The following is a 14,863-nucleotide window of genomic DNA, read 5'->3' as shown; positions in this document are numbered from 1 at the left end:
CCTGATCCTGAAGAGTCCCAGTCTGCACAGGTTCCCCTGCAACAAACACCAGCTGGGCCGAGTCAGGGGCCTGAGCCTGCCATGGCTCCAGATGCGGGGATTACCTCTTTTAAGTTGTGGGTGAACATATCAGACGACACAGCGATTCTCCAAACAGCTCTTTTTTATTCACAGGTCAGAACAGAACTGAAGGGTTCAGCCAGCCTGCTTATATAGAGCTCCAGTACAACGTAACTGTAACAACTTTCTGTAACTATCCAATCACTGAACGTCACTTTCGATCCCTTATTTGCATATGTGGACCTGAGTAAAAACTATCTACAGTATCCCCCTGCTGGCCCAGGGTGAGAACTTCAGTACATAACACCCCTCCGCACCGAGATAAGGCGTTAGTTACAATCGTAATGGTTTCCTTATATACAGCACTACACGTAATGGTTCAATTAGGTACAAAAGCATACCGGTTCACATACTTCCATTAGACCAACAGTGTTACATGTCCAACAACATAGTCCTTATTTGCATATGTGGACCTGAGTAAAAACTATCTACAGTATCCCCCTGCTGGCCCAGGGTGAGAACTTCAGTACATAATAGCCTCGTTGCCTTCAGGTGGGCCATCACTTACAGCTGCTCCACTACTGGTTTGGTCAGGGGAGGCTGAGGCGGCCTCTGGGTCTAGTAACCCACCGACATCTCCCGAGCTGCAGAGACTCAGGTCTGAGAGAAGGAGAGACCTGAGTACTCGCAGGAGGAGTGCTTGTCTTCCGGCGAGACAGGGAGGTGAATCACCGGCCATTACCCCGACAAAGATAAAAGGCTGTCGGACCCCGCCCCAGGTTGCGGGAGCAACATTGCTGTTTGCTAGAACCTGCCTGAGACCCTGTGCCTGACCTAGCCTGGTTTCCTGCCCGGGCCCTGTTGGACTGACTCCTCGTAGAATCCTTGGATTCGGGACGAGACCTGGACTGCGTTGCTTGGGTTAACCCCCAGGCCCAGCACACCTGAGGGTCATCTGGTCCATTCCTTTGCAATGCAGGAATCTCAGCTAAAGCATCCATGACAGAGGGCCACCCAACCTCTGCTTAAAAACCTCAAATGAAGGACAGTCCACCACCTTCTCATTATGGTTGAAAAATTAATTCATAATAGTAACAATACTTGAATTGACCGTATGTGCCACAAACAGCATAGTACCCAAGTCCACCATCGACTTTAGTCCCGTATGAAACAGCAAAACTTAAATATAAGCTTCTCCATTCCACAGAAAATACTCTATTCTGCGAGATCAAGTTGCTGTTGACATTTCTGTCAGAGGCTAGTAATGTCGTAGTCATATGATCCAATGGTTAATTGAGCAGGGAGAGACATGGAGAATAATAATAATAATAATAATAATAATAATAATAATAATAATAATAATAATAAATTTTATTTATATCCCACCCTCCCCAGCCGAAGCTGGGCTCAGGGCGGCTAACAACAATTAAATAATCAAACAATCAAATAATCTAACATTCTAAAAACATTCCATTATAAAAATTAATTAAGATCAAATTAATGGCAACTGTTTTAGATCATATGACATTTTAGATCATATGAAAAAGTTCTTTTTGAGGTTGGCTGGCCTGGGTGACTGACCACCCAGTGATGCTCAAGGCTGGGTTTGGACTGAGACCATAGCTGTCAACTTTCCCCTTTTCTTGTGAGGAATCCTATTCGGAATAAGGGAATTTCCCTTTTAAAAAGGGGAAAGTTGACAGCTGTGATTGAGACCCAGGTTTTTCTGGGTCAGAGGAAATGAGAAAGGGAAGCATGTTTATCACTGCAAAATACAAGAGAGAAAACGACTGCTTTTATCAGAAAGTGTTACATCCTATTGGCGCTTGACGTATTTTAGAAACTTTTTTTTTTTAATGAAAAGAACCCACGAGGGAAAATCAGTGCTTATTTTATGACATGCCTCCAAACCCCATATCTGCTTGTGTGTGTGTGTGGAAATGCTCAGAACAGATTTTAGGGGTGTGGTGGGAGCATATGGGGAGAAGAAAGGAGTTGTCTTGCACAGCCAAAAGTCCTCCCCCTAGCAGACTTTCTTCATTGAATACTGCCCATTCTATTGTATCTTTTTCTGGAGGAATTTCAGCAGTTACAATGATAATGTCACCAAAAACAATCTTTATTTTGATGTCTGCTAATCAAAATATTGATCCAATAGTTACAACAATGTACTGTGCACTGAAGTGCATCTGGAATAACAAATAAACAAGGCTAAAAGCCAGAATTTATATGATGATAGGAGATCTCCAAGTCCTGTATTTAGCGCTGTTTTGTATAGCAAACGGTTTAAACTGGGTTATAGACTGCATAGCTTATAGCAAAGCTTGAACAAAATATATTGAGAACACCTTTATATGAGATACTATGGGGGGTTGCAACAGTCAGTTAAATATAACTTATTTTCACAGTTTGGATTCTGGAAAAAAATCATTTAAACCTAGTCCTTCACTTCTGGAATTTATCTTGGATAAAATAAAAGAGGAGAGACATCTACAAGATTTCAAACATGGAAAGCATTAAACTTTTTAGAATACAAGATCTGGTATATCAAGGAGTTCATGATTTCTTACTCAGAAATTAAGAGGAGACTACAAGACAGGAATCCCCCACAGTTTCATTATTTTCAAATCCAATCTTGTTTGCATTGACATTTTAGATCATGTGAACAAATACGAGTGAACCTAATTTGAAATGTAAAGAATGAAGAAATAAAAAACAGACATTAGCAAAAGTTCAGCTTGGAGCCTGAGCAAGTAAGAGTCTGCATGGTTAAATAGGCTCAATAGTATAAGGGATAGCAACCCAGTGGATATGTGGAAACGACTTCAGAAAACATTGCTGAAGTTTCCCCCTAAATATGGTGATTAAGAGAAAACTGCTAGCTCACAAGCGCATTATACCAGCCAGGAGACATAAAGTTAATAATAAATTGTGCTGCAATATGCTGGAAGTGTCAAAAAGAGACAGGCAATTCCCACCCACCCCAGTGTGTGGCAGAAATGCAGTTTGGCAAACCTATTGGAGGAAAATAGGAAATAATCTTAGCTTGAGTCTTTGAAATTCCGTAACATCAGGATTTCCGCAACTTCGTCTTAGACCATAACGCCAGTGCAGTAGAGCTGGTTCTCTTAAAATTTAAAATCTCTTAAAATTTAAATGTTTGGGGATAGTTGTCTACCATGATTATAGTTTTGAAGAATCAGCTACATGTGAAATACAGTCCTCCAGAGATGCTCACTCTAGAGCAGGGGTGGGGAATCAGTGGCTCTTTGATTTTATTTTATTTTGCATCGCAGGGGGTTAGACTAGATGACCCTGGGGGTCCCTTCCAACTCTACAATTCTATGATTCTACGTTGTTCTTCTACAACTCCCATTGCCCCTGACACTTGGCCCTGATACCTAGAGTTGATGGGAGTCAGCACCTGGCAGTGGCGTAGCGTGAGGGGTGCAGGGGGGCCAGCCGCACCGGGCGCAACATCTGGGGGGGGGCGCGCTTGCACTCGCAGCTCTCTGCCCCTACCTGGCTCACTCACTCTCTCTCACTGCAGTGCTGGCTGTGCGAATCCGATCCGAGCCGCCGCCCACTGTGGAGGGGAGGGTGCCAGGCGTGCGGTGCGGAGAGAGAGAGAGGGACTATCTGGGGGAGGGACAGTGCAGCGGGGGGGGCGCAAATTACTTGCCTTGCCCCAGGTTAGGGGGTGCAAATTACTTGCCTTGCCCCGGGTGCTGACAACCCACGCTACGCCACTGGCACCTTGAGAGCCACAGGTCCCTTAGCCTTGCTCTAAATATTCCTCACCTCCAGCTAGCTGTGCCTTGTCATATTTGAGGCCCCCGAGCAGTCAGGAAATAAGTTGCTTCTTAACAAATAAATCTTGATGCTTGTATTCCAAGGACTGTCAGCAACTGATGATGTTTACATTTGATAAAGCTCCTGGATGCGACTGACAAACATGCCGTAGGTCAGCGTGCCTGAAAAAACAGATCGATGACATCCTGTAGATTTTTAAAATTATTATTCTGTAAAACATGGTTCTTTTGCCAGTTGTTTAAACAGCAACAGACTTTTTTCTTCACGTGCTCACAATTTCCCATCAAAATCCGCAATGCTAACCTGAAGCTATAGCAGATACGATCGAATTCCATAGTCTTGGAAGAAGCTTCTGATAAGATTCTTCAGTAGCAGATGAAAATAGCCAGGAATTTCTTTTGAACATTGTTGTGGTTTCTTTGCATGGGGCTTATTAAAGGCTTGGCTTTTTTATGACTATACTGAGCGACAACCTGAAAGCTGGGGAGTAATGCAGTCCAGAATTTACCTAGATACTTAGCCAGTCTTTGTTGTTGTAATGTCCATGTGATGCTTTAAAGACTGACTTTTAGAAGTCCTTGATTTATGTTCCTTATTAATCTGAAAAATATGTGTGGGGCATAAAATTTGTTTCACATTTTCTTCAGATGCAAATGAAATCCTTTCCTTCTGATCCAAGAAGTTTCACTACAAAGAAGCAGCTTGGTGACCTTATCTGATTCTGATCAAAGGGCAATTTTCTTTGTACTGAAGAGAAACAAAAATAATATTCATTAAGCCATTCTCTAATTGCAGCTGGATAGCAGTTGTTCTGAATTACCTAATAATAATAATAATAAAAACTCTGGATCCCTTTGATGTAATGTTAATAGTCAGTGGATGGCAAAGTGCATTAAAGTCTCTTTATTGTTCACTGACATTTAGGTCACAATCAAAAGACATCCATGAGCAAACCACACACGGGCTTCCACGAGCAAATGAGAATGGTCATCCCCATACTCACCAGACTGACAGATGGGAAGGTTATCTTACCCCCATCCACACTGTCCAGTGCTGATAGGGATTACCTGTATCAGATGCACATCAAAGCTATATGTGCAGTGAGGGTGGGGAAAGTATTTGATCCCCTGCTAAATTTGCCCGTTTGCCCTCTGATGACGAAGAAATGACCAGTCCATAATTTTTAATGGTAGGCTTATTGTAGCTGTGAGAGACAGAATAACAACAAGAAGATACCAGGTAGCCTGGCATCTGGGTGGTTGATAGGGGATCAAATACTTATTTCACTCATTATAATGCACATCAATCTCTGACTTTTGTCTTCCGGGTTTCTGGGGGTTTTCCCTGTTGTTATTCTGTCTCTCACAGCTACAGTTAACCTACCATTAAAATTATGGACTGGTCATTTCTTCGTCGGAGGGCAAACGGGCAAATTTAGCAGGGGATCAAATATTTCCCCCCCGCACTGTAGCATTCTTGGAGAATCCATGAGTGGTCCGAGTTAGGATGCATATACAGTGATACCTCAGGTAACATGCGCTTCAGGTTACATATGCTTCAGGTTACAGACTCCGCGAACCCAGAAATATTACCTCGGGTTAAGAACTTTGCTTCAGGATGAGAACAGAAATCGTGTTCTAGCGGCACAGCAGCAGCAGGAGGCCCCATTAGCTAAAGTGGTGCTTCAGGTTAAGAACAGTTTCAGGTTAAGAACAGACCTCTGGAACGAATTAAGTACTTAACCCGAGGTACCACTGTACACATTCCACTTTCTGGAAGGGCAGCCAGCCGATGGGTCCAGAAGCACAGCATTCTGTAATGCGAGGGGCTCTTGATCCTTAAAACAGATCTGCAGGCCTGCCTTTGTGTGTAGATCTCACACTGAATTGGGATGTAACCTGTTAAGAGGGAGTTAAAGCTATTGGCTGGAAAGTGACAAACAAGGCAATGACTGGTTGCATGTTGCTGTTGATTGTGTGAGGATGGTCTACATGGGCTCTCAAAAGAGGCCTGAACACACACACACACACACACACACACACACACACCAAGGAACATGACCATGGCGTTCTAGTTTGTGGTAAAGTGGCCATGCATGGGAACAGCTGTAAAAGCAACTGCCATTTCTCAATGGCCATATTGCTTTGTTATCACCAATTTTTCCTCCATCCATGTTACAATAAAAATGGCTTGCAATGAGCTCCATTTAGGTGAAAGGGAAATGAAATGGCAAATGCAATCCAATGTCATCGAGCATAAAGTTATTCACACTGGGACCAAAGAAAATCTAAAGTTCACACCTCGTGGGGTCTGACCTGGTGGTTCAGGAATGAGACCTTGGAGTCATGGCAGATAATTTGAAGATGCTGAACCAGTGTGCATAACCTGTGAAAAAGACCACACCCATGCCACGGCTAATTAGGAAAGAGATAAAACTGCCAATATCCCGCTCTGTGAGTGCTTGGAGTGTGCTTGGAGTGCTGTGTACAACTCTGGCCTCCTTCCCTCGAGAAAGACATTGTGGCAGTGGAAAATGCTCAGAAAAAAGTGGGGTGGAGAACTCACCTATGATGAAAAGTTACAACATTTTTTTGGGAAGGGGATAGTTGAGAGAAAAAGTGAGCCTGAGGTGACATAATCAAGTTTATAAAATTATACATGCTGTGGAGAAAGGATATAGGGTTTCCTCTCTCACAACAAATGCTTTTGACATCAACTTCCTGAGGAGGTTTCAGTGAGACCCCAGGAAAATTTTGGAGGCTGATAAACGGCAGCCTGGCAAATATTTAGTCTTTCATCTAGTGGTGGCACAGAAGGGTGAATGGGAGGAGTACACTCTACTGTGGCCTGGTCTCCCTTCCCCAGGAAAGCATGGGCCCACTAAGGGCTGCGAAGTCTTTCTCCATCATACTCTCTCTCTCTCTCTCTCACTCACACCCACACACACACACCCACCCACTCGCAGATAAAAGACCCCTGGACGGTTAAGTCCAAACTTGACTATAGGTTGTGGCGCTCATCTCACCTTCAGGCCGAGGGAGCCAGCGTTTGTCCACAGACAGCTTTCTGAGTCATGTGGCCAGCATACCTAAACTGCTTCTGGTGCAATGGGACACTGTGGCAAGTGCCAGGGCACATGGAAACACCATTTACCTTTCCGCCGCAGCGGTACTGATTTATCTACTTGCACTGGTGTGCTTTCGAACTGCTAGGTTGGCGGGAGCTGGGACAGAGCAATGGGAGCTCACCCCGTCGCATGGATTCGAACCACCAACCTTCCGATCGGCATACCCAAAAGGTTCAGTGGTTTAGACCACATATACACATGCATCCATTCAGCACATCAGCTGAGGTTGCATTTCAATTGCATTTGCATCCATGTGCCCTCTGGGAGAGTTAGTTGAGGTTATCCAAAATGGCGACCTACTGTAATTTGGAGGCAGAAAGAAGTTTTGTGCTTTTTCTCACTCAACTGGATTTTGCTAACTTTCCTTATCTTCTTTATTTCCTTAGCACTGGGACAAATTATGCTATACGTCGATGGGATGAATGGAGTAATCAATCATAATGAAACAATCCAGTGGCTGTACACTCTCATTGGGTCAAAGGTAAGAAGAATCCCATCTACTGAAGAGTTTTAAAGATTTTTCCATGTGTGTGTGTAGACAGCTGTGATACACGCACACACGGAGAACGTGCCAATGACAGAAAAATTCCACTAGTTTGATACTTGCCACAAGCAGAGGAGTACATGTGCAAAGGCAATGCTAATTCCATTTATAGCGGCACATTCCTCTCTCTTTTCAGCTAGTGAAAATAATCCATAGAGCAATGTATGTGGAGTTAGCTTCCTACTACAGAATGGCAGCCCAATGGGACTATATGTTGTTGGTCTTGAAAGTGCTGCCTTGGCTACCAATGAAGTTCCCAGGGAAAATGTTAGTAGTGGCATATGAAGCCGTGAATGGGACCCAAGTACCTATAAGAGTGCCTTCCTCAGTACCAGCCATCTCAGTCCCTATGATTGGCAGGCGAGACCTTGGTGGTGGTGCCATCCTTGGGACTCCCCAGTTGGCATTGGCCATGACGGGGCCTTCTTAGTGGCAGCTCCCTGTTTGTGAAATGACCTCCTGTCTCCCTCATTATTGGCTTTTGGGGGGAATTTTAAAACATTCCTGTTTGCCCAGGCTGTTTATGGCCCAAAAGCAACCTGTTCTTGGCAACCTTAAAATCACTGGTTGAGAGAATGGTTTAAAGGGTTTTTAGAATGTATGGATTTTAGGTGGGTGGGGGAAAGGGGTTCCCATTTTTTGGCTTTGTTGGGAGGTATGGCGGAATAAATAAATGAACTACACACGCTGCCTTAGTGCCAAACATACAAATCCCTTTGGTAACTTGCTGTGGTTAAGGAGGCATTTAAAAAAACAACTCACACACAGCCTGTGAAGTACTGAGGGAAAATCTAATCAAGATGTTTTATAGATGGTACTTAACACCTACCAAAATAGCTAAAATATATAAGACAAAAACAGATCTGTGCTGGAGATGTGGTAAAACGAAGGGGACACCTATACACGTTTGGTGGACCTGTGAAAAAATCAAAACCTTCTGGAACATAGTATATGACGAGCTTAAAAAAATATTTAAGTATAACTTTATGAAAAATACAGAAGCTTTTCTACTAGGGATAACGGACACAGGTATAGCAAGAGAAGATCAGAAAATATTCCTCTAATGCCACAGGAGTGGCAAGGATCCTAATTGCTAAAAACTGGAAAAAAGAAACTGTGCCAACAAAAAAGGAATGGCAAGACAAACTGTTAGAGTATATTGAACTGGCTGGGGAAAGTGCAGAGAATACTTCACAAAACAGTGCCCTAAAATACATACCTGGACTTGTTTTGATTAATGTCTGCAGGAGACTTTGTGGATATTTAAGTTATAATTAGAAAAATCTTAATAATTATTCATAAAGGAAACAGCTTATATGAAGTAAATAAGGAGGCCAGATACAGGATAAAGGAAGTCTTTTATTTGGTTGTTTGTATTGTTGTATGTTATGCTTAGGGACGCGGGTGGCACTGTGGGTTACACCACAGAGCCTAGGACTTGCTGATCAGAAGGTTGGCGGTTTGAATCCCCATGACGGGGTGAGCTCCCGTTGCTCGGTCCCTGCTCCTGCCAACCTAGCAGTTCGAAAGCACGTCAAACTGCAAGTAGATAAATAGGTACCGCTCTGGCGGGAAGGTGAACTGCATTTCCGTGAGCTGCTCTGGTTCACCATAAGTGGCTTAGTCATGCTGGTCACATGACCTGGAAGCTGTACACCGGCTCCCTCGGCCAATAAAGCGAGATGAGCAGCGCAACCCCACAGTCGTCCGCGACTGGACCTAATGGTCAGGGGTCCCTTTACCTTTATGTTTTGCTTATTGTATGTTATGTTCACGTTTAATGAGGGTGGATTTCTGTATGGGGGGGTAGGGGGTATATGTTATGTTGTAAATAAAATTTCCAATAAAATATAAAAAAACAAAAAACCCCCACAAACACTCTTAATATATGCTGCCAATTGGAACAAGTGCATTAGTAGTATTAGCTCACAGCAGGCCTTTCTCCTTACTAAGAATCTTTCATGTGCGCACAGACACACACATGTGGCGTAAAGTGAATAAGAAGGAAGAGACATATCTCAGAGATGCCGGAAACGATTACTGTTTAATATTATATACTTTTATTCTAATGCTTTATGCCCCCATCTGTCAAATATATTATTAGGGCGACTTGCCAAGGAAATAATTTCCACACAAGGAAGTAAGGCCTCAACTCTCTGAGGTGCCATTTTTATCACCTTTATAGCCTCTGTATGTGCCAGCACTGATGCGCCAAAATAACTGAACCACGGCAAGGACAGATCAGACCACAGCAACCCTGATTGTCTTTGCTCTCGCTAAGGAATGGTAATACTCCCCAGTGAGAACATTCAAAGCAGCATTCTTAGTACAGGGAAATCCTGGGATGTTTAAATTTCCCTCTTTTGCGATAAAAAACCATCACATAGCGCCACCTAGCAGAACAACTAAAATATATTGGGATGAATAGAATACAGATGCTGCACGTTTTTATACCTAAACACAACACACTCACCCTGAAAAGGTCTGCTCAGCATTCATGATTGCCTTATTTAAGACTTCATAATGCAATATAATTTCCATGCACATATGAAGTATTATTTTTGGGAGGAAATCTTCAGATCTTCTTGATCAATAAGAAATGTCTTGAACATTATGAGCATGCATAATATTAAACCTTTTATATTAAGCAATTTTTTGTTTCCCTTATTTGCATGTTCAGACCCAGAACCCACCCCCCAAATAAATTCACACTTGATTTTGGTTTTGGTTTTTGGCAGAATTTAGGCCACAACTCTATTGATTACAGAAAGTGACTGGTTGCATAGGCTTCTGGTTCGACTAGCTCCCTGCACCTGTTGCAGGTAGCACTGACCCAGGGCACCAGCATAGGTCACCCAAGGGTGAACACCTGGGTAGGCAATAAGCCGGTAACAGACTATGTTCACCACCCAGATTCCCCCCTGTACTCAGGCAAGGGCACAACCCCCTCTCAGGGGTTGACCAAACCATCGAGTCCCTGGATTCCTTTAACGGAATACCCTTCACATAGGGATGGCAAGAGCCTTCTCCCATCCCTATCACCTGAACCAGAACCTATCCGCAACCTTACAAGTTGTGATGATTTGCTGCGCGGCAGGTGAAACCCAAATGGCAACAGCCAATCAGCCAAGTGGGGAAAATTCTTGCCGTGCCCCTGTCCCAATGACAGACGACACACGATGGCATAGCAAGGTCAAGCGCAAAGCCCTAAAAGTAGGGAGAGGTGGGCGGGTGTTCCGAATGCACACGCCGAAAGAGGAAGCTCTGGGTCACATGCATGGGCATAAATAGGTCCCTTGAACCGTTTGGACTGCGCCCCATTGGCCAGATTGCACCCAGCTTCGAGGGACCTACCAATCGGGTGTTGTGGCTTACCAACTGAACCCACCCACAACACAGGGTGTCGGTTGTCCAGGTCTCACTGCAATACGTGCCCTCTTTAAGGGAGGACCCAGTTTATCCTCTGCTGTTGTCAACATACTCCCAACTAACGTATTTGCAGAAGAAAGTCAGTAGAGACAAGTATGGTAGCAGGTGAGAAATCACAACCACGTTCTTAGTTATGCACTGTGTGCCACTGAAAAGCTGTGGAGCAGAGAAATAGAAGATAATTGAGTCACTGGGGGTCATCTAGTCCAACCCCTGCAATGCAGGAATCTCAGCTAAAGGCTTCCATGTCAGATGGCCACCCAACCTCTGCTTGAAAACCTTCAACAAAGGAGAGTCTACCACCTCTTGAGGGAGACATCCGCTGTCAAACAGCTCTTACTATCAGAAACATTATTCCTGTTATTTAGTTGGAATCGCCTTTCTTGAATCCATTGGTTTGAGTTCTACCCTCCAGAGCAGGAGAAAATAAGCTTCCTCCATCTTCCATGTGACAGTTAAATCTCCCAGGTTTCCTGTTCCAAGCTGAACAGGAAGCTTCTTTAAATATTTGGAGACTGTCCCTAAAATTTACATTATATCCTTCTTGTTATCATCATTGCAATCTGTATGTTTGGAATATTGAGAGCAAGTTGAGAGCCTCTCTTACCCCACACGAATATCCAGCACAGCAGAGTTATTTTTAAAGCCCTCTTAACAGGAGTTTAGGTTTTTTTTAAAAAAGGTTTATTCCTGTGTTTGTGTAGGTATTAAATTAATGCAGCATAACTCCGATGACTTCACCCAGAATGAAACATATCAAGGCCTACATATTTTTAGCAAGTTTCTGTCGTTATTATTGTGTGGTTGGAAAAATAGGATAAACACTAGGGGGTTTCTCTACATCTGTAGCGTTTGGAATCTGCCCAAACGGTTTCTGGGCCATTCTGTGTCTTTCAAATTTGACTCAATATTTTGGACCAGTTTATATCTATTGAAAATGAAACTGGTCCCCGCCTCCCTCATTTGCTGTAATAGGGAATCTTTCTTTTAACTGAAGTGGGTGAAATCTGTAGGCACAGCAGACTCTCTAGAGTAGATTAAGGCCTGTCAGATTTTAGGCAGATATATGCAGAATTTTTTGTTCAGGGCACCTTTAGAATTTGATATTTTAAAGACAGGCAGGCAGACAGACAGTATCTTATTTTCCACCAGACTTGGATGCAAGTTGCAGACATGGTCACCCCTTCTGAGGAGATGAAGCCTACTAAATTGGTTCTCACTCAAGGGCAGATTTTATAATAATAACTGGTAGGCTAGAAAAAGCGTGTGGATAGCCAGCATCTCATCATGAATTATCCTGGGTGCAAAGAAACAGCACTTCCTTTTTATATCTGATTCACAGAATGTTGGTTTTTCAATCAACACTAAGCCAGATTTCCTTGGTTTGGACGTAACTGGGATCTCTCTGGGGTAATGCAAGCCAAGATCTTGGTGTGAAGCTGGTGTTCTGTGGGAAGGAACTAGGGAAATGTGTATTTGGTCCTAGTAAATGCTCATGGAGATCATGGACTGGTTGGACACAGAGGAGTGAAGAAGTTGGCTGAAATGGGAAGAGCAAAGACAAGTGGTACGCAGGCACAGTCTCCGATTGCTTGCAGGAAGCCCTGGAGAGAAGGAGACACCAATGGCTTTGTGGATGCAGGGACGTTTAGTCTCAGCAACTAATTTCATTGAGTGGGACCTATAGGGCATGAGCTGCAGTGCTCATTAGGCCTGAAGCACAGCCAAGGCTGCCAAGATCATATTTCTCTAATAAAAACTCCAACTTTGAACTGTGTGATTTACTGATTGGCTTCCTCCTTTACACGGGACACGGGTGGCGCTGTGGGTAAAACCTCAGTGCCTAGGACTTGCTGATCGCAAGGTCGGCGGTTCGAATCCCCGCGGCGGCGTGAGCTCCCGTCTTTCGGTCCCAGCTCCTGCCCACCTAGCAGTTCGAAAGCACCCCTAAGTGCAAGTAGATAAATAGGGACCGCTTTATAGCGGGAAGGTAAACGGCGTTTCCGTGTGCTGCGCTGGTGCTGGCTCGCCAGAGCAGCTTCGTCATGCTGGAAACGTGACCCGGAAGTGTCTCCGGACAGCGCTGGCCCCCGGCCTCTTAAGTGAGATGGGCGCACAACCCTAGAGTCTGTCAAGACTGGCCCGTATAGGCAGGGGTACCTTTACCTTCCTCCTTTACAATGGCATTACAAACCTTTTTTTTTTAAGGACTGGAACAATTGTCTGAATTAGGCCATTACAAGAAAGATTCATTTCTTTATTTGGGGAGGGTTTTTAATTTCATGGCGGAGCACAATGCTTCGGATATATATAATGCTTTGAATTCAATCCCTGTTACCTCTCATGTAAACCTGTGGATTGGGTTGGGCTAATCAATGATCTGACTCCAATAAGTCAACTTAGAATGGTCACAGATTTCCTTCCTGCCATAGTGGTCCTTGTTTTAAAATCCTGGCCCCTCATTTTTAGCTGGTGTCAGGTTGACCAAAGATTGAAAGGACAGCAACATCAGTTCTGTTCGCTGACTCTAACAGAGGGCCAGCTTGTATTGCATTAAGAAAGCAGCATGTCTGCCAATGTCAGCCTTATGAGTGACAAGCTCTCCTCTCTTTCCTCTTGCAGTTCCGTCTGGTTGTGAAGACAGCACTGAAGTTGCTCCTTGTTTTTGTGGAGTATACAGAATCCAATGCACCACTTCTGATCCAAGCAGTGTCCATAGTGGATGACAAGAGAGGTAAGTTAAGAGTACCTGCCTGTAGTTGCGCTTCAAAGGAAATAATGAAGTGGTTTATGGTTTTGCTACCACAAAACAACCCTAGAAAAGCAAATCATACTCTCTTCCATACACTATACTTTGTTCTCAGGAGCAGATTTCAAGTAGAAAACAAAACGCTTGTAGGCCACACCGTGGCATAGCTTGGGGGGGGGGGGCAAAGGGGCTGCTAACCAGGGTGCAAAATTTTGGGGAGCTGCAAAATTTCAAAATAAAAAAAAAACCACTTTTAGGTTTTTTTTAAAACAATCAAGCAATGTGAAAATTTCATTAAATTAATAATAACAATAAAATAAACAGCCTCTGCTGTCATCTCCCAAGCTTCCCTCTCCGTCCTGGGAAGACCCTTCCCCATCAGCCTCACTGCCACCCAGCCCTGACAGGAACCATGGGTTAGGAGGTGCAATACTTGCCTTGCCCCAGGTGCTGTCAACCCATGCTATGCCACTGATGCCACAGACATGTGTGAAAGTGTATGAATTGGAAATTTGCCTACAAAATGCATGGCTAATAGTGTCTGGGAAAGGATATCTATCTATCTATCTATCTATCTATCTATTTATTTATTTATTTATTTATTTATTCCTACATACATACATACCCCCGCCCATCTGACTGTGTTTCCCTAGCCACTTTGGGCGGCCTCCAACAAAAGATTAAAAATTCATTAAAAACACCAGTCATTAAAAACTTGCCTAAACAGGGCTGCCTTCAGATGTCTTCTAAATGTCAAATAGTTGTTTATTTCCTTGACATCTGATGGGAGGGCATTCCACAGGGCCACTACCGAGAAGGCCCTCTGCCTGGTTCCCTGTAACTTCACTACTCGCAGTGAGGGAACCGCCAGAAGGCCCTCGGAGCTGGATCTCAGTGTCCGAGTTGAACGGTGATGGGTCCCGCACTCCTCCTGTGTTTTGTAGGTAAAAGCCCCATTGTTATAGATGCAGAATATGACAACAAAACTTAATCTACGGGGGACATGTTCTCCTGTCCTTAAATTTTGATTAGTAGGGTATTCTCATTTTTCTCCATTTTAGTGTTTTACTGATTTGGTAGGTGAGGTTTCAGGCAATCCTCAAACAGAGAAGCAGTTAGTGTCATGTGATGCACATCATTT

The 14,863-nt window shown here is 43.8% G+C and overlaps 1 protein-coding gene across 48 annotated transcripts in view; it reads left to right on the top strand.

Moving 5' to 3' along the window:
* The window catches only part of FHOD3 (formin homology 2 domain containing 3), a 349,246-nt gene that overhangs the window by 208,754 nt on the left and 125,629 nt on the right, over positions 1 to 14,863 (top strand). For all 48 annotated transcript variants that reach the window (XR_014503939.1, XR_014503940.1, XR_014503941.1 and 45 more), the window contains exons 6-7: positions 7,387 to 7,481; positions 13,596 to 13,707. Coding sequence is in view for 38 of the 48 variants with exons in the window: in XM_083407397.1 (XP_083263523.1) it covers positions 7,387 to 7,481; positions 13,596 to 13,707 (207 nt within the window). In the remaining 10 variants the exon portion in view is untranslated. The remainder of the gene's footprint in view (positions 1 to 7,386; positions 7,482 to 13,595; positions 13,708 to 14,863) is intronic.

This window comes from Podarcis tiliguerta (assembly GCF_965153285.1).
Source record: "Podarcis tiliguerta genome assembly, chromosome: 13".
In the NCBI taxonomy this organism is placed as follows: Eukaryota; Metazoa; Chordata; class Lepidosauria; order Squamata; family Lacertidae; genus Podarcis; species Podarcis tiliguerta.
The sequence above is the reverse complement of the archived record's forward strand: the minus strand, read 5'-3'. Positions and strand labels throughout refer to the sequence as shown.